This window comes from Delphinapterus leucas, chromosome 1 (genome assembly GCF_059928025.1).
Source record: "Delphinapterus leucas isolate spDelLeu-1000000601 "Yukka" chromosome 1, BTC_Dleu_Yukka2, whole genome shotgun sequence".
Taxonomy (NCBI): Eukaryota; Metazoa; Chordata; class Mammalia; order Artiodactyla; family Monodontidae; genus Delphinapterus; species Delphinapterus leucas.
In genome coordinates, this window is record NC_143129.1 from 186,076,029 (window position 1) to 186,095,804 (window position 19,776).

General features: G+C 56.3%; 2 protein-coding genes across 2 annotated transcripts in view; both read left to right on the forward strand.

Annotated features, from left to right (window-relative positions):
• The first annotated feature begins 4,613 nt into the window (after positions 1-4,613).
• On the forward strand, positions 4,614-11,031 carry HES2 (hes family bHLH transcription factor 2). Its single transcript, XM_022598687.3, has 4 exons — positions 4,614-4,928; positions 5,023-5,118; positions 5,417-5,516; positions 5,603-11,031. Exons 1-4 carry the CDS (start codon positions 4,884-4,886, stop codon positions 5,851-5,853), a joined length of 492 nt encoding a protein of 163 aa, XP_022454395.1. The 5' UTR covers positions 4,614-4,883; the 3' UTR covers positions 5,854-11,031.
• Positions 11,032-13,586: 2,555 nt separating this feature from the next.
• Positions 13,587-19,776, forward strand: part of ACOT7 (acyl-CoA thioesterase 7) — a 90,918-nt gene continuing 84,728 nt past the window's right edge. The window contains exon 1 of the mRNA XM_022598407.2: positions 13,587-14,047. Coding sequence (XP_022454115.1) covers positions 13,890-14,047 — 158 coding nt within the window. The 5' untranslated portion in view covers positions 13,587-13,889. The remainder of the gene's footprint in view (positions 14,048-19,776) is intronic.

Sequence of the window (19,776 nt, forward strand, 5' to 3'; positions counted from 1 at the left end):
CCCGGCCCCGCCCGCCGCGGTCCGAGTCCCCCGCCCGCCCGCCAGCCGCAGCAGCGCCGAGGGCCGGACTCCGGTGACAGAGGCGGTGCGCCCAGGGACTTCTCTCCATATTTACCTCCGGTCGAAAAGCAGACTCCGGGACTTCCCTTGGTCGTCCAGTGGTCAAGAATCCGCGCTCCCAATGCATGGGGCACGGGTTCGATCCCTACTCGGAGAACTAATATCCCACAGGCCGCGCCGTGCAGCCAAAATATTAAAAAAAAAAAAGCAGACCCCGGTGATCAGAGCCGTCCAGGCGCTGGCGGGCAGAGCCCCCAGACGAACAGATTCATCCACCCAGTGCCAGTTCCTAGGCGCTGGGGGACACGAGCCAGCAAACGATGACCGCAGTCCCAGAGAGTGACAAGTGTGATCAGAGCAGGAAAACGGGGACTTAGTAAGTTATAGGGGCTACGTGGGCAGTCGGGGAAAGGGGAGGTGCGGTGGGCTGGGCTTTATTCAAAGGCGCGTACGTAGGCGCATTCCAGGCGTGGGAGACTTCGAGGGCAAAGGCCGTGCGCTGGGAACAGGCCTAACAAGTCCCTCAGGGGCTCTGGGGCTCTGGGTCTATGCCCTGGCAGTTGGCCATGGGTGCTGGGCGCTCAGCCCTCCTCGGTCCCTCCAGACCCCAAGAACTGCCCACGTACCCTCCCCGAGGCAGGGGGGGAGAGAAGGGGAAAAGGACAGTAATGCCTGGTGGGCTCTGGTTTCCGGATCTAGAGACCCTGGCCTCAGAGAGCACCCAGGGCTGCCGCTGGCTGGCTGTCTGAGGTGGGGGAGTCAATCGTGAGCTTGAGGGCCCGGGGCTGCCGAATGGAGAGAGACGGGAAAGCAAGGGCTGGGGGGCAATGGGGAGGTGCGCCAGAGCAGTTGCCCGGAGAGCAGAGCCAGGACCCCTCCCCAAGGGGGCAGGATGGCCCTGGGAGGGCAGCGGGCCAGGAGAGCACACGTGCGCCAAACCACCCTGCCTGCTTGGCCGGAAGCCCTTCGTGGGAGCTGGAGGGAGGCACAGCAGGCTGGACAGGAGGAAGAACTGCTAGAAGACGGGAGCTGTGTAGCTGTGGGAGCACAGTCAGCACATCGGCAACTTTGAAACATCCTGTGCCCTTCCTGCCCGCCCTCCCCGTCACCCCCACCTCCCCACTGAAGCCCCGTGAGGGCTGTGCACTGGGCTATTTCACCCAGCGGGTAGCAGGACAGGTACAGGATGGTGCTGGAAATGCTTTAGAGGGAAGCGGCTTCCAGGAACAGTGGGAATCCAAGTCCCTGGGACCAACACCAGGTGGCGCCACGTGCAATGGGCTGCAGCGCTCCGTGGCACCCTCCTAAACTGGAGCCTCTGGGCCTGAGTGGCCAGGTGGGTTTCCAGCCACTTTCACCACGCCAGATATGCCTCACTCTCCCATGGGACCTATGACGGCTGGGGTTTGGGACCCCTACCCAAGGGGACAAGGGGAGGGAGGCGTCTTATCCTGTCATCCTCAGTGCTTCGACTGGCTCTTGGTGCCTGCCAGAGCCGCCCTCCTCTAGCCCACCGAGCGGAGCTGTACCCTGAGGCCTGTGAGTGGCAGGGGTGCTTTGATGACAAAGAGCTAAATGGCTTATCTTGAGGGCCCCTCCCTTGTGCTTCCTCCATGAAAAAAAAAAAAAATCTCTGCACTCCCATGTTGGCTCCCCTGGTCCTGGACACCCTCAACTGTCACATGGTTTTGTCATTTTGGGGTCCAGATCAGGGTGATGTGCTGTTGCTATGGCACTGGGCAAGGCAGGAGAGACAACTCTGAGCCGCTCCCGCTGCTGATAGGGACATCTCCATAAAAGTCACGTGTGAGCACTCATCCTTGCTGACCATCTTGTCAGACTCATTTCTGAGGATGCCACTCAAAGTCAGGCTGAGATCCAGGCCTTCTCTGTCCTTTCTGGGCTGCACTGGGTCCACGGGGTCCTGCTCAGCATCTCTAGCGAACCCACGCCAGCAAGAACATATTTTGGGAAGCCCTACTGCTTACCAGGCACCATGCCAGGCTTCACCTGCATATTTAGCCCCATAGGGATGCTATGAGAGAGGTACAACACTATACCCATTTTACAGCTGGGGAAACTGAGGCACAGGGATTTTTTTTTAAAATTTGTTTGTTTGGTTTTGTTTATGGTTTCCTTTGCTGTGCAAAAGCTTTTAAGTTTAATCAGATCCCATTTGTTTATTTTTTGTTTTTATTTTCATTACTCTGGGAGGTGCATCAAAAAAATCTTGCTGTGCTTTATGTCAGAGGGTGTTCTGCTGATGCTTTCCTCTAAGAGTTTTATAGAATCCAGTCTTACATTTAGGTCTTTAATCCATTTTGAGCTTATCTTTGTGTATGGTGTTAGAGAATGTTCTAATTTCATTCTTTTACATTGTTTGTTTGGTTTGTTTTTTTAATGTATCTTGTCCACAGTGGCACAAATAGAAAGGGGCAAAGCTCAGGGGCTGACACTCACAGAGGCTGACCTTGCTGTGCCATTCTTCCCTCTGCACCTGAAGTTCCCCTTTCCCAGAGCACCCACAATGTCTCCCACACTCCAGATGTCAGTTGAGGGGCTCCCTCCCCCACCAGGATGCTTCCTCTCATTCTTCTGCTGGGATCAGGCCATCTGCCCACCTGTTGTGTGGAAAACACCTGTTCAGACCTCTCCCCCCACCCAAGAGCAGGCACCCAGGTGGAGTGTGTCCCCACTGTACCCTAAGTGGTTCCAGCTTCCCTAAAACCTGCACCCCCATACCCTGTCCACTCGGTTGTCTTACGTAAGTTCCCCTGGTTATAAATGACTTCTTCCTCCAGGTAACCAGCAAAACCCCCAGAATCCTTTGGTTGAAGGGAACAGCAATAGGAGAAGACAGGAGAGACTTAAGATCTGGGGTAACTGAAAATGGAGTCTGCTTCCCCACCCTCCAGGCGTCAAACCGTGGTCCACAGGCATGGAGGGGAATGTTCTAGAAAGAACCTTCCTCCCCAGGAGCTAGTTTCAGGGTATCTCAGCAAGGATGTAGATGTTGGTGCAGGGGGGCCTGTCGGCACAGAGCTGAGTGAGCCAGTGTGTGTGGCCAGGGGTGGCATGTGGGGCATCAGTCAAGGATCCATGAAGTCCTTTTCTTGAGCCCCTAAAGAATAATTAATGAGGTAATTCTATGGTGGTCCAGTGGTTAGGACTCCGCGCTTTCACTGCCAAGTACATGGACTCAGTCCCTAGTCGGGGAACTAAGATCGCAAGCCAGGCCGTGTGGCGGAGAGAGAGAGAGAGAGAGAGAGAGAGAGAGAGAGAGAGAGAGAGAGAGGTTAATAACCTTGGAGGAGGCCGGCCCATAGGTACCCTGAGCTCAACGATTCAATTTGAGGAGACAGTGGCTCAGGCATGCCCAGGCTCTGCTCCGCTAGATATGTTGACTTATTCTCATAGTTAGGACTGTTCGGGGGATAATGGAAAGGAGGGCCAAAAGACGCTTGACATACAGCATGTGCTCCATAAGTTGTGGCCAGTCAGGTACGGGTGGCGTGAGCTCCCACTCGCCCGGATGCTCCGGGCTCCTTCCTGATGGGCGCGCTGGTCTTCTCAAGCCCTGCTTGGGGAGCACGCGGCCGAGGGGACTTAGGCGGAGCGTCGAAGGTGGGGCGCGGAGATGGGGTTTGCGCGGCGGAGGGGAGGGGCCCCGTCCAGCACCCAGGACAGCGCCGGTCGGCTCCGCCCTGTGGTTCCTCCTCCCGGCCCGGCTAGGTGGGTCCAGCCCGCCATCCGCCCGCGGGTCGGCCCGGCAGTCCGCCGTGCTGGCCGTTGCCCCGCCAGCCGGTTGACGGAGGGCAGTCCCGAGCAGATGGGCGGGGGACGCCCAGCCAGTTTGCGGCAGCACCATCTACGCGGCGAGGAGGCGGGCCCAGAGGGAGGAGATGGGCAGCAAAGAGCTGGCGCCCAGGACTGCCCCGCCCTGCCCGTCACGTGAGCTCCGCCGGTCCTGTAGGTGCGAGCCCGGAGCTGGAGACAGTGAAATGAAAATGAGTTCCGGGCGCTCCTGGGTCGCCTCGTTTTCTCTGGGCCTCAGTTTCCCCGTTCAAAACCGAGGACAGGGGAACCAGGTGGTCCCTAACTCGGTGAGGGCCGGAGAATTCTATGGAGCCACCGGGGCCCTAGTTCTGCCTGGCCAGTTTCCAGTCGTTAGAGCCGGAGCAAGTTGAGGTCTCTTTCCGGGCCTCAGTCTCCCCTTACAGCCCCGCAGAACAACTGGTGGGCCGAGTCCCTCCCCATAGTAGAAACCCGAGTGGTAGCTCCCTGAGGCCCGGGACTTGGGGGTCCTGCCGCCGCTGGGTAACCTGCCCAAGCCCAGGGCGGGGCTCAGAGGAGGCGCTGATCCCGAATGAGGGAAGAAGGGCGGCGTTGGACAAGAAAGGACAAGGGCCTGGCGCCACCCGCTCGCCTCCTGCCCGAGGGTCAGGGCAGCGAGGGCTTCGATGGCGCCCACACACACCCCTGCAGGTGCTCTGGGAGGAGGGCGCCCCGGGCTCGCAGCAGATGGGACTCGAAGGCCTGGAGCGGGAACCCGGGGCCTCCGCCGTGCCCCCTTCCGCCCCAACCCTGCGCCGGAAAAAAGGCGGAGGTGGGACCCACAGGCGGCCTGGCTCCGCGGGGCGGGACGGGGCGGAGCGGGCTCGCTGCCTCCTTAAAGCCGGGCTGCGGGCGTGGCGCGCGCTCTACTGGCGCCCGCTCCGGCCGCGCAGCAGACCTCTCTGCGGGCCTCGGTCTGCGCTCGGTGTCTGGGCGGGCACAAGTCTCCCACGCGCGGGCCCGGCAGCGGCGCTGCTTTTCCGCCGAGCATGGGGCTGCCTCGGAGGGCAGGGGACCCGGCGGAGCTGCGCAAGGTAGGAGCTGGGGCCTGGCGGCAGGGCGCAGAGCGGCGGGGGCGGGGGCCTGGACGGCGACCCTTGTAACCGCGGCCTTCGCGCCCGCCTGCAGAGCCTGAAGCCACTGCTGGAGAAGCGCCGCCGCGCGCGCATCAACGAGAGCCTGAGCCAGCTCAAGGGCCTCATCCTGTCGCTGCTGGGCAGGGAGGTGAGTGCCGGGGCGCTCGGGTACAGGCCGGGCGCACTGGGGCTGGGGGTAGGGGGCTCCCGGGGCGCGGGGCGAGGAGGCCTGGCGGGCCGAGATGCCCTTGCCGGAGAAGCCGACGAGGGGACAACGCGCGGCGCCCAAGGCTGAGCCCGGGTAGGACAGGCTCGGCGGAGCCGACCCACCGCGGGCTACGGCAGGCCCGGCACCAGCTCCTGGGAGCGCGGTACTCACGGCAGCCTGCCGGAGCTCTGTCTTGTTTGTCCCTTTCTCTGTCCCTCTCCTTCGTGGCCGGGCGCAGAGCTCCCACTTCTCGAAGCTGGAGAAAGCGGACATCCTGGAAATGACCGTGCGCTTCCTGCAGGAGCTGCCTGCGTCCTCCTGCCCGACGGCAGCGCCCAGTGAGTGAACCTGCCCCGCCCCGGCCCGGCTCCGCGCCCCGCGCCCCTCACTCCACCCCGCGCCTCACGCCGCTCTCCGTCCGCAGCGCCCTGCGACAGCTACCGCGAGGGCTACCGAGCCTGCCTGGCGCGCCTGGCCCGCGTGCTACACAGCCACCGCGTCCTGGAGCCCGCCGCGAGCGCTCGCCTGCTGGAGCACTTGCGCCGGAGGGCGGCCAGCGCCACCCCCGACAGCGGGCGCGCGGGGGACTCCTGCGGCCCGCCCGCGCCCTCCCCGCCACCCGCGCCCTTGCCACCTGCACCTCCTCGGGACCCAGGCCTCTGGCGGCCCTGGTAGTCCCCTGGCCGGCCCACGGGACCCTGCTGACAGCGTGGGACCAGGAATGCTGGACAGACTGAGGAAGCTCTTGGTGGCGGCTTTCCTTCCCACCACGGGGGACCAGCCTGGTACCTACAACCTGGCCAGACCTGGATGTTTGTGAGCTGTGTGGCAGACTGACCTCCATGGAGGCTCAGGAAATAAGAGGAGAGGCCCACTCTCAGCCCCAACTTGGGGTGTCTGGGCTAGAGGTGAAGGGGCAGGTGGCTGCAGGGAGAAGAAAAAGCCTCCCACCCCAGTTGGTGGAAGGGTTCTAGAGCTGGGCCAGCCACTGCTGCCTGGGCAGCCCACACACCTGCCCCAGCGCTGGCACCAGCCCAAGGGCTGGGCCAGGAGCTCACCTGAGCCAGGTGCAGCATTCTGCTCTGACTGGTCACCACCCTCCCAGCCCTGCTTGAACCTGCCTTCTCGCCAGCTCAGCTTGGTAACCTCTGGGCACACAGCAGCAATGGTCTGAGGGGCTTTGAAGGCTGGGGAGCCATGACCTCCACTCCTGGGCTCCCTGCCTAAAGCTTCCAATTATAGGGACAGGATGCAGCCAGGGCTCTGTGTCCCTGGGGGTGGGGGCTTCCTTAGGTAGTCTTGGGGAGGATTTATTTCCCCAAGCATTAAGTTAACACCTGTGTACCACACACCAGGCCAGGTGGTCTTGGGGTGTGAAGAAGGGGGTGGGACAAGAATGAGGGTACCCTGTGGCCTTAAGGAAGCTTGCCACCTTGAAGGGCCCAGGTCCAGCACAGAGCTGGTGCCAGTGTGAGGTGAGCAGGTCCCATGTCCTGGAGCAGCAGAAATTCAAGGGGTGACACGGCAGGTTAAGGAACAGGAATCCGCCTTTCTCATTTTCTCTTTTGAACTGCTCCCTGCTACTGTCAGGACAGATAACTGGAAGCAACTTGTTCTTAGGACTTTTCTTTCTTCCCCATGGAAGCCAGAGAGCCTTCAAAGGTCCAGTGGTGGCGGTGGGGTGCTGTGGATCCCAGGAGAAGGCCGGAGCATCTGTGGCCCACTCTCAGTCGTGTTCCCAGCATCTCGTGGGGATTCGCTGAGCATTTGTGGGAGGTTGCAAGTCCTCCCCCCCGTCCCCGGTCCAACAGCCTGTGCACTAGGACCAGGGCACTAGGAGCAAGAAGGTAGAGCTGATGGGGGGGGTCACTAAATTGAGCTATGCCACATAAACCCATGATGACCATGGCACTGATTCTGGTGGCAGGATGTGGGGAAGCGGTGGGCGTTACTGAAGAAATCAATGTGAAGACAGCAGGGTGAGCCCCCAGCAAGGTGGGCTGTCCTACCGCCTGTCTGGGCCCAGCTGGCTGGACTGTAAGCTCCTGCGGGGCAGGGCTGGGGCTGAGTGTACCGCTCTGTCCCCAAGGAACTCGGCACGTGGTGGGTCCTCAATAAACATCGTGAGCCAACGAAAGGGTGATGTGACGGGCCCACACTCTACTGAACCCTGACAGACTGGCTGTTGCCTCAACTCCTATCCCCCGAGCCCTAATATCACTTTGAAAAGCTGCCGCACCAGAGCATGAGCTCCCCGGGACAAATGTGGGGAAGGGTGTGGAGAGTAGGGAGGGCAGTTCCTGGGAATGCAAGCCTGCTTTCCTGAGCTGCCAGGAACGAGTGGAGGGGGCCACGTAACCCACAAGCCCACGCTCACCGCGAGAGTTCAAGTTTCCCCCTCGGGTCAAGGACTCCCATCCATCGGCACAAACTGGGCAGACTCCTTGTCCCTTTAAATAAGAACTTTCAGTATGTGTCGAAATTCGGTAAAAACTGACCAACCAGAGGCCCCTCTCCTCCTTTCCACCACTGCTTGCTTCTGAGCCCCATCTGGGTCCCCAACTCTGTGACTCTTGTTGATCTGACCCCAATCAAGCCACAGTACAAGCAGTCAGGGATGGGGCGTGTAGGTAGGCCAGTGACACACAGGGTCAGGCATTCTGGGGATCTGAGCCGGAGGCCAGCCAGGCCTTGGCAAGGAGCTGAGACATGCCTGGGTGGGTGAGGCTCTGAGCCTGAGGCGAGAAGCCAGTTTCCCAGCAGGAACGTGCAAGAGCTGCCTAGAAGGTCTCAGCTGGTCCTCTGAGTTGGGCCTGTGAAATAGGGACGCCCACATCCCTCCCCTACAGGGCCCCTGCAGGCGCCTCCCCCTGGCAGCTCCCCAGGTATTCCCAGAGCCCCGTCTCATGGCCAAAGGTGAGCCGAGGGCAGAGCGGGCTTCTTCTGCGTGGGTGGGAAGCCGCCTCACTCGGGGGCATTTAATGATCCTTATAAGGCTCACAGAGTGCCCAGCGAACAGCTCTTGCAATGTCCTCTCTGTTCTGGTCCCATGACTGAGTCTAACTCTGTCTGGTTATCACGCTTGGTTAGAGGCAAGGCTCCCATGTCTCATAAACCAGTGGGTGAAATCGTCCAATGACCTAAGGACCATCAGAGCACTGAGCTGTCGGGGAGGTTCAGGCTGGGGCCAGGCCCCACCTGTCCCCTCGCAGCAGTTGATGTGGAGAGGGCAGATCTCGTTTCCATGAGGATAAAGAGCAGTTTGCCAAGGAGGACTCCTCTAATAAACATTTACAAATTACTCTGCTCCACCTGTGAAGCCCAGACTCTGAGGCTGAGTCTTCCACTGGTTTATCTGGAATAGGATCAGAATGAACATAGCCTGCGGGGAACGTCTGGAAAAATCTGTGGCTTTGAAGAATCCTCGCCACCGTGCTTTGGGGTGACCACTCTGGAGACAGCGGCAGCACGTCCCCATCATGTGCAGGCGGCCACCTCCTACTCGAAACATCAATAAGCAGCCATATTTACTTTTTTTTTAATTTTTTTTTATTTTTTGGCCTTGCCGCAAGGCATGTGGGATCTTAGTTCCCTGACCAGGGGTCGAACCCGTGCCCCCTGCATTGGCAGTGCAGAGTCTTAACCACTGGACCGCCAGGGAAGACTCCATATTTAATTTTTTTTTTTTTTTTTTTTTTTGCGGTACGCGGGCCTCTCACTCTTGTGGCCTCTCCCGTTGCGGAGCAACAGGCTCCGTACGCGCAGGCTCAGCGGCCATGGCTCACGGGCCCAGCCGCCCCGCGGCATGTGGGATCTTCCCGGACCGGGGCACGAACCCGTGTCCCCTGCATCGGCAGGCGGGCTCTCAACCACGGCGCCACCAGAGAAGCCCTAATTTTTTTTTAATTAATTAATTTTTGGTTGCGTTTGGTCTTCGTTGCTGTGCACGGGCCTTCTCTAGTTGCAGCGAGTGTGGGCTACTCTTCGTTGCGGTGTGCGGGCTTCTCACTGCAGTGGCTTCTCTTGTGGAGCACAGGCTCTAGGCGTGCTGGCTTCAGTAGTTGTTGCACACGGGCTCAGCAGCTGTGGCTCGTGGGCTCCAGAGCGCAGGCTCAGTAGTTGTGGCACACAGGCTTAGCTGCTCCGTAGCACGTGGGATCTTCCCGGAACGGGGCTCGAACCCGTGTCCCCTGCATTGGCAGGCAGATTCTTAAACACTGAGCCACCAGGGAAGTCCCCCATATTTACTTTTTAAAAACACACCAGGGTGGGACTTCTTTGGTGGTCCAGTGGTTAAGACTCTGTGGTTCCAATTCAGGGGGCGCCGGTTCAATCCCTGGTTGGGGAACGAAGATCCCACATGCCGCGCGGCACAGCCAAAAAATTAAAAATAAAGTGACAAGAGATTGTTAAAGCAATAATTGGTTATTTAAAACACACACACACACACACACACATACACACACCAGCTTGCTATAGCCGGTCCAGAGAACTAACCCACCCAATGGTGTTATTTCCCTTGGTTTTACATTTGCCTGGCCCCTTCCCCGTGTGGGTGCATCTCTGGGGTGCTGGGTGCCTGCGTGCGCGTGTGCGTCCCTGTGCAGCCGGGTGGCCATGCTGCAGAGAGCTGCTCGGGCACTCGATGTTGGGGAGAAGGCAGCCACCCACTGAGGGTTCCCAGTGAGGAATTGGTTTCACTCTGGGTTTTGAGAGGCCCTGGCAAAAGCGCCAGCCACTTAAAGCAGCTGTAATAAAACTCTGAATGGTTTCAGGTGCGTGAGAAGGGCGCTAGAGGGCACACCCTAGGTGCACACGTGGCGTCTTGTCACCAAAGGGCCATTGGGGGGCAGTAGGGAGCAAGGGCTGGTGGCTGGTCCCACGACCGCGCTTTGTGAGCGAGGGGTTCCCTGGCCTGGGGTCTAAGGAAGGAGATTTCCAGCTGAACATGTGCCTGCCGCTGGTTCTGTCTGGAGGGAGGGCCCGAGAGCTGCCTGTCTTGGTGCTCGGTAAATTAAAAACCTCGGGGAACACAGGACAAAGTTCTTAAAGAACAAAGAACCATTCTGGACCTCAGAAATCAGAGACAGATTCAGGTTTTATGGGGACTACATTTTGAGGCCCTCTGTAAGAAAACATGTAAAATTATGAGTATAGATTTAGGATGGAAGTGAATATTTATTCAGAAGGAAAAATGAGTCACTTCAAACTAGTGGTGCCTGCAGGTTGATGTCCCATCCCTTTTGGTTTCTCCTTAAGCAATTTACCAACATGCTTCCATAAATATGCTTCCTGGTGACAATCCTGGCCTCCCCCTGCTCCTAGAATTTTTAAAATTTAATCCTGGACCCTCGGCAGTAAAAGCACAGAGTCCTAACCACTGGACTGTGAGGGAACTCCCTCCTAGAACATTCTACTACCTGTCCTTGCTTGTGGGCGATCCAAGCTTAAGCCTCAGCAGCCTCATGGTAAATCCACCTCTACCCAGAATGGGCTCTGGGTCTCCTTCAATGACGATAACAAGACAAATGCCTTCCATTTGCTTCCTCCACCCGTTTCAGGCTAAATATTACAAGGTATAGACTCACACAAACATTGACATCATTCACGGCAATTTTTTGCACCACCTGGAAAGCTTGTTAAATGCAGATTTCTGAGTCCCACCTCCAGGGGTTCTGATTCCCTGTGTTTGAGTCAATAGCCTCATACCTTTCACCTGATGGGGGGGTCAATCTGCTTGAGCGGAAACTCCCTGGCGGTCCAGTGGTTAGAACTCGCCACTTTCACTGCCGAGCGCATGGTGCTCAATCTCTGGTCGGGGAACTAAGATCCCATGGTGAGGCAAAAAAAAAAAAAAAAAAAAAAAAATATATATATATATATATATATATACACTTCAGCAAAGAGGCCACTCCTGAGTATGGGGGCAGCTGGGGGCTGGGCTGGGCGGGGGTGGGAATGGGAAGTTAGCATTCAGCTGGGTACAGAGTGTCCGTTTTGCAGGATAAGAAGAGTTCTGGAGATGGAATGGTGGTCATGGTTGCACAGCACTGTGAATGTACTTAATACCTCTGAACTGCACGTGTAAAAATTGTTGAGATGCTAAATTTTATGTGTATTTTACCACCAAACAGTAAACTAAAAGATACCTTATCTGGAATTGGGGCAGCTACTCAACTGGGTCCTCTGGGATCCATCTGTTTTCTCAGGAACCAGACTGGTCAAGTAAATGAAGCTGCGATGCATCCTTTAGGTCTTTTAAGTCTGGCATTAATTCTTGCCACTCTAGGAATCTACATTGTTTTGATTTAGTATCTTGGTTGGGGGCAATTTGGAAGTTTGCACTTTTTTTAAAACAATGTGTTAGTAATTTATTTTTATTTATTTATTTATTTTTGGCTGCGTTGGTCTTCGTTGCTGCGTGCGGGCTTTCTCTAGTTGTGGCGAGTGGGGGCTACTCTTCATTGAGGCGCGCGGGCTTCTCATTGTGGTGGCTTCTCTTGTTGTGGAGCATGAGCTCTAGGCGTGCGGGCTCCAGTAGTTATGGCACGCAGGCTCAGTAGTTGTGGCTTGTGGGCTCTAGAGTGCAGGCTCAGTAGTTGTAGCACATGGGCTTAGTTGCTCCACGGCATGTGGGATCTTCCCAGACCAGGGATCGAACCCGTGTCTCCTGCATTGGCAGGCAGATTCTCAACCTCTGCGCCACCAGGGAAGTCCTGGGACCTGGCTATTTAATCCGGAACCACTCAGTCTAGGAATTTAGTCCAGCAGGTGGTCAGAGCCAGGTTTTTTGTGTCCTGGATTTGTCCCCCAATCAGATTTTGAGCTTTTGAAGAACAGAATGGGGACTTCCCTCGTGACCCAGTGGTTAAGACTCCACGCTCCCGATGCAGGGAACTAGATCCCGCATGCCACAACTAAAAGATCCCACATGCCGCAACTTAAGTTCCCACACGCTACAATGAAAATTCTGAGTGCCACAATTAAGACCCGGTGCAGCCAAATAAATAAATATTAGAAAAAGAAAAGAACAGAATGTCTCCAACTCTCCTGGTGATGTGCCCACCTATACAAGTAGGGCAGGGCCTCAGGAAATCCTCATTCCATTGCACTGTCCGGGAAGGGTTGTTTAGAGAGAAAGAATGAGCAGGGAAGGTGACCACAGAGAGGAAGAGAGGCCCTAACTTATTCGTGTGCTGGGCCCCTTACTTTCATTATCTCATTTAATCTTCCTAAAGGTCTGGAAGGTGAGTATTATTACACCCATTTAACAGATAAGGAATTCGCCTTGCCTAAGGCTCCAAAGCTGGCTGTTACTCCCGGGTCCCATCATAAGAAATCCATCCATTTCAGGACCCATACTGCGAAGACGTGGTGGTTAAATAGGGTTGGTGACCCTAGATGCTTGCACACTAGAAAACGAAACTTTTAGTGTAATAGTCTTGGAATGATAGACATGATCGGTCAGCTCCCTCTGTTCCTGGGACTTAGAGATGTGTGGTAGGCCGCCTCGCTGGTCTGGTAATGCAGGAGTAACCAGGATGAATTATTTCAGTATAAATGGGCGAGCTTGAGTTCCATGGGTTTTGATTTTTAAAAATCTGACTACAGAAGTAATTTATGTATATTGTAAAAAATTGGGAGAAAGTCAAGTCTCATACGGAGTAATGGCTCTCTGCAATTACAGCACATTGAGACTTCCCTGGTGGTGCGCTGGTTAAGAATCCCCCTGCCAACGTAGGGGACACGGGCTCCAGCCCTGGTCTGGGAAGATCCCATATTTCACAGAGCAACTAAGCCCGTGCGCCACAACTACTGAGCCCACGTGCCACAACTACTGAAGCCCCCATGCCTAGAGTCCGTGCTCCACAACAAAGAGAAGCCACCTTAATAAGAAGCCCGTGCACCGCATCGAAGAGTAGTTCCCGCTCGCCGCAACTGGAGAAAGCCCGCGCGCAGCAAGGAAAACCCAACTCAGCCCCCAAATAAATAAGTAAATAATTAAAAAAAATTACAGCACATAGATGTGATCACGTTTCCCCTCTTTTCTGGGTGGATTTTGTGACACCGACTTGGCCTGGACTCCACTGCTGGGCACAGGGTGTGCAACGGAACAGAGCAGCATCTTTACAGCTCCTCACTGCAGGACACGCACCCCCAAGCAAATGCTCAGCACTCTCAGGAAGTCTTTTTGGAACAACCCAGAGGTGGTGTACAGCGGACGGTGTAGACGGACCCCAGGTCCTGGCTTCTCTCCAGCAGCTGCGTGTTCCTGCAGCAAGAGACACTCGCTGAGGCCTGATGGTTCCTGGCTCCCCGTTTTGTGCACCCACGTGCCTCCCAGCTCGGCCATGAATGCTCCTTTACGGGAAACCGCCCCCAATTTCCTCTCAGGGCTGATCTGAAAAGGCGAGTACCGGTCGCAGCCTCCCGAACTGCCGGGCGCGGGCAGGGGGAAGGCCGCATACAAACACGCGCCACGCGGGGCAAGGCTGACCCTCGAGGTCGCCCAGTCCCGCGCCGGCTCCGCCCAACCGCCGCCGAACCTTCTGGAAGCGGCGCCCCACCGCGGCCCCGCCGCCGCCAGAACCGGACGCCTGGGGAGCCGGCGCCGGCCCGGGGGCGGGACGAGGGCGGGTGCGAGGGGCGGGGCTTCTCAGGAGGCTGCGTTCGATTCGCCGCCGGCGAACAGGCCCCGCCTCCCCGGCGCAATGGCTCCGCCTCTCCCCTCCCCCTCCACGGCACCGCCCGGGCTAATTCATTCAGCGCTGGGCCTGCCAGACACCTGCGCGCTCCCTCAGGCTCCCGCCGCCGCCGCCACCATGTCGGGCCCCGCCGCCGAGACCCCGTCCGCCATCCAGATCTGCCGGTAAGAGGGGCGCGCGGAGGGCGGGCGGCCAGGACTCCGAGTCGCCGCCCGGGCCTGGCCGACCCCCACCGGCCCCGCGCCTTCCCTTCCCCAGTCGCCGCCCCCGCCGGGCCGGTCGCCTCCGGACCCCGCCCGCCCGCCCGCCGCGGCCGGGATGCGCCTCGGCTGCCGCAGATCCGGCAGCTTCCCCGCGCGCCACCGCGCCGGCCTCCGGCGCATCTGCGGGGCGGCGCCGAGGTCACGCAGGCCGTTTGCGCGAGGAAGCGGCGCGGCGCCCTTCCCCGGGCGGGGGTCGGAGCACAGCCCCACCACGTCCCGCCCCGCCCGTTGCCCGAGCGCCCCGGAGCCCCAGCCCAGGTCCCAGTGAGCCCCCTAATTCGGGGTCGTTATCCGGGCGGTGGTTCAAAGCCAACCGGATCCCCCGACATGTGCGGCGCAGGTAACCCGCTCGCTGGGCGGCGGCCGGAGCCGGTTGAGCCCATCGGTGGGCGCCCGAGTGGGCGGGGGCTGCACATATGCGGTCCCTTCAGTGCCCTGCCACGGTTTTGGGCGGGAGGCGGCTGAAAACAGGAAGAACGGTAAATACCTTTCCCCTCTAACAGTTCACGGCTAAGAACAGAGGATGGTCCGTTGAGCCCGGAAGCATCTCACACAAAGGGGGCAAGGGGTTGTTCTTGTCAGGGGACCATCCCTGCCTTCCGCCACCGGCACCGGTATATAGAGGGCCCCGAGGACGCCGGAGATCACGAGCCGGCTCATTTCCGACAGATGCGGGAGGGCAGCCTCAAGGTTACTTTCCATTCCGTCGTTAAGAACGGAAGCAGGCATGGTGGCATTGGAGCCTGAGCTGAGGAAGAGCGAGGAGCCTGGCAAGGCCGAACAGGCGCTGGGGCCTGCAACAGGGCCTGTGCTGCTTGATGCACTGTTGACAGTGACCCCGCCTTCCTGTTTGGGGCCCGGTGCCTCAGATTTGGAGACCGGGCGTCACACTGACCTTGGGTCCAAGCCAGGTTAGTTTCCTGTGGATGGTGACATCTCCTTGGAACAGGCAAAGGCTCGGCAGACAGTGCTGGATCGTGGGGTGCCCTGAACCCACCCCCACTTCTGACTGAGTCAAAGTCCTTTCCTGACCTCAAGGTCAGTTTTGACTTTTCTAGGGAGAAGAAATCTTTGGGGGAGCCTTGCGCCATTGATTTGTTATTGGCTGTGTGGCCATCTTGGCGCCACCCACTCCAGGTTCCGAGGGCAAAAATAATAGAAGTAACTGATATCGGGAGACAGACGGGCCTGGAATCAGGTGCTTGGATCGGTCTCTGCCTCATATTGGCCGGGTGACCTTGCAGTTCGTGATTTGCTAAGGGCTCATAACATCTCTCATCTCGCTTGGTTTGCCCAGCACCCCTGGGAGGGAGGATGGCAGGGAGCCCACCACTCTTGTCAGGGAAGAGGAAACTGAGGTCCCGGGAGACCCATTGCCTCTGTAAGGTCATCCGGGCACGAGAGCCCAGGGCTGGGGGCGGGGAAGCACAGCTCCTCATGCGTCTTCTGCCTCCAGACCCACTTTCTTTCCACTGCGTTCCCCACAAAAGAAAATACTGATTTCAATCTACTCGTGGAAGGCTGGGCTTTTATTTACTTCATCAGGATGATGAATAGCCCGTCTATACATACTACCTTTTTAAAAACCAGCCTCTAACATAGTTAATAGGCTTTTGGATAGCCTGGACACTTCCACATGTATGCGCACACTTATTCTTACCCACGGTGCTTGCTTGCCGGGCTGCCGCTCGTATATTCACAATGGCATATTGTCTCTGACTGGGGACACGTGGGCAGGATACCTGGCTGAGGTGAGCCTCAGGTGGCCAACACAACTGCCCAGGGGAGTTGGAGGGGTTGTGATGAGGCCCGTGGTCACAGCGACTTGGCCCTGAGAAACCCCAGGACACTGGAGTGGATGTAGCAGGGTGGGGAGCCCTTTAAGGACATCTGAGCTGACACCCCATGTTGAAAGAGGAGCCTCCTGGCCTAGGGCAACCCAGCCCATGAATTTAACAAGCTTCACTGGACGCCTCCAAGGGGTGAAGTGCCCTGAGGGAGGGACACGGACATGGAAAATTCAGTCCCCAGCTTAGCAGGTTCACAGTCTAGCAGGGAGAGGATGCCACACCCACCGCCATCCTAGATGATTAAGAGGGTCCCATGCTCTCGCTCAGAAGGAGGTGTTGAAGGGCTAGGGCCCCTAAAGTCTGGGGAGGGCAGTGGTCAGAGCCAGCTCTCCAGTCCCAGGCCTGGGTGTGAATGTGGCCTCTGCCCCTTGGAAGCTGCCTAACTTTCTGTGGCCCGTTTTATCATGGGCTGTTCTGAGTGCTAAAGAAAGTGCATCTGGAGCTTGGCAGAATGGCTGGCACCTTGTAAGTAAACGGAAGCTCTTTTTGTCTGAAAAGTGGGACCCAGGCTCAGGAAGCCAAGGGCCTAGGTTCGAATCCCAGCTCTGCCTCCTGCAGGCGTAGGCTTTAGGCCTCAGTATTCTTGTCTGTGAATCGGAGGTAATAACAGTGCCTGTTTCATGGTGGCTGTGAGGATTAAAACCTTTGGCACAGTGCTGGGCAGTTGAAAACAGAGGGGGGTGTTTACCCCCGAGAACCCAAACTTTGGACAGCCAGACCACTGCGGTGTGCTGTACCCTCCTGTGCCCCCTGCAGTGGAAGCGTGGAGTCCTCGCTGCTGGACTGCGGGGAATTCCCATGTCCCTCCTTCTTTTTATCGAGCCCTACAGATGCAGGCTCTGGGACAGCATTTAAAGTCTCAGAAGAGCATTTTTCTTTTGGTTTATTCTGAATGATGTTAGTTCACATTTTGTTAGCAAATTGCTTTTTTCCTTGTTGGAGTCAGAGTTCTAGAATGTCAGAATCAGAATGACCCCTAGGAGCCCCCAGCCCAACTCTGTTATTTTACCGATGGGGGCAAATGAGGCTCTCAGAGGGTAAAGACTTGGCCTAGGGTGGCCTCGGACCCTGACAGCCAAGGGAGCGAAGGCAGCTGGTGTGTTGTTCCCTGTCCGGTGTTCCATTGTCGTGCTTTTCCATTGCTCAGCCTCACATTCACATCCGGTTGTGAGGCTGGATCATGGCATCAGTGTGGGCCCCTAGTAGGAGCTCCTGGGTGTTGGTCGCAGTGAAATTGAAGGACATGTCCCATACCAGGTTGGTGGAGAGTACAACGTCCACTAGAACTTTCTGCAGTGATGGAGATGCTCCGCGTCTGCGCTGTCCAGTACGCTAGGCACTAGCCGCAAGTGGCCAATGAGTGCCTGAAATGCAGTCAGACATGGAGGAACTGAATTTTCAATTGCATTCATTTAAATTTATTTAAATGCATATGGGCTGGCCTCCTGTGGCTGGTGGCTACCTTATGGGACAGTGCAATAAGTAGAGGAATTTAAAAACCAGAATTCCTGGTAGGCCTCTGAGGGGCAGGGTTTCCTAAGGGAAGCTTGGAAGCTTTCTGGGGACTGTAGGCAGCTCTCCCAACAACAGAGCTAACAGAGGGGGACCTTGGAAGGTACGTGGCCCAGGGTAGATGCCCTGGAGTCCTTTGTAGGGAGATGTGTGAGGTCTGCAGAGTTTCCTTTTGCTTGCCCTGCTTGTAGGTGTAAATCCGCTAGGAAGTGTCTTCAGCTCAGGGATTGCATTGTTCACTGCTGTACCATGAATCCCCAGCAAAGTGCCTGGCATCTGGTAGATGTGCCAATAAAGATTAGTGGAATGGACTTGAATTTTTGTACAAGCACACCCTCGTTTTCTTGCGTCTCACTTTATTGCACTTTGAATATATCGCTTTTTTTTTTTTTAACAAATTGAAGGTTTGTGGCAACTTTGTGTTGCCAGGTGATGGTTAGCATGTTTTGGCGATAAAGTTTTTTTAACTAAAAAAATTTTTTTTATTGACTTATAGTTGCTACGCAGTGTTACATGAGTTACAGGTGTACAATATAGTGATTCACAATTTTTAAAGGTTATACTCCATTTATAGTTATTAGAAAATATTGGCTATAGTCCTCGTGTCATAGGTATAAAATAAAGTGTTTTTAAAATTATTACACATTTGATAGTGTAAACATAACTTTTATATGCACTGGGAAGCCAGAATAGTCACGTGACTTGCTTTATCTTCGAGGTATGCCCGTTTGGAATTTTTTCTCTTTGGGGCTTTGTCTTTGGGTTTACAGGGAAGTCAGTGAAAACATAGAATCTGAGTTACAGAAACCGCACTCGGAGTTAGTATTCTGGGACATTCCATAACGCGATGCACAGTGCTGGCTCCCTTCCTGCGGGGATGCAGGAGCTGTGGGTGAAGATGCAGTCTTTGCAGCCCAGGGAGCCTGTGGTGGGCCAGGCTGTGCTCACCCACCATCCAGCCTCCCCGTCAGTGGGCCAGGCAGCCTGGCATCGCCCTCGCCTTGGCACCACTGCTTCCCACCTCCCTGGTTTCAGTCAGGCCAGGAGTTGCTTCCTCCTGTAGGTGGCGCTTCTCTGGATGGGGCCCAGCCTGGGGTGACTATGCCCTGTGCTTCCCGGTCCACTTTCTTTCACTCTCGGAAGTATCTTGAGGAGGAGGGTAAATTATATGGTCACCCCGCCTGCGGGCTACCTACATCTGAATAACTGAGGAAGCTTATTATAAATACTGATTTTCTGCATGCAAATTTTGCTTCAGTAGAAAAGTCAACAACATGCAGATTTAAAAAAAAAGAAAATTATTTATTTATTTGGTTGCACTGGGTCTTAGTTGTGGAAGGCGGGCTCCTTATTTGTGGCTCACGGGCTCCTTAGTTGCGGCAGGTGGGCTCCTCAGTTGTGGCACGCAAACTCTCAGTTGCGGCATGCATGTGGGATCCAGTTTCCTGACCAGGGATTGAACCTGGGTTGCCCGCACTGGGAGTGCGGAGTCCCATCCACTGAGACACCAGGGAAGTCCCCAAAATGCAGATTTTAAAACATTTATGAGATACTTGGGGAAACGTGAATAGTCCCTTGACAGTTAGGGATACTAAGGAATTTCTGGTGGTTTTTTTGGCCCTGCCACCAGGCCTGCAGAACCCTAGTGATCTCGGAGAGGCAGCAGCAGTGAGTGGTGGCTTGAAGCAAGATCTTAGTGCCCTCCCAGGAATTGAACCTGGGCAGCCTGGATGAAAACCAGGAATCCTAGCCGCTAGTTCACCAGGGGCTAGAGTCTAGAAGCAAAGTTCCCCTGGCTCTTACCCCCACTGAAAAATGCATTTCTCAAGGAGGCAAAAAGTGTAAAAACAGGTACAAAGTTTATCATTAGAGACATAACACAACACGTGGGAGAGCTCACAGAGAAACTGTTTAGTTAAGACAGAAGCAGGGCAGAGATGCACACCCAGAGAGGAAGGGTGTGGGCGTCCCCCCTAATGAGGAGGAACATTGAAGAGGGTTTAAGTCATTTATATGGGGCAGTTCTTCCGGGTCTTTGTTTACCTTTGGCCAATTATCTGGGTTTCTTTTTCCACACCTGACCTGCTCTAGGACCCTCCCCAGCCTGTGTGCACAACTTTTTTCCAAGATGGATTCCGGCCCAGAGGCCTAAGGGGGGCCTTGGCATCACCTATTCTGGGTGATTTTTGACCCCCAAGGAGCCTTTCTGCACAGGTGCAATGTCTCCCTTGCCCCAAGGATGGGAAATATAAGACCTCTTGATCTTTT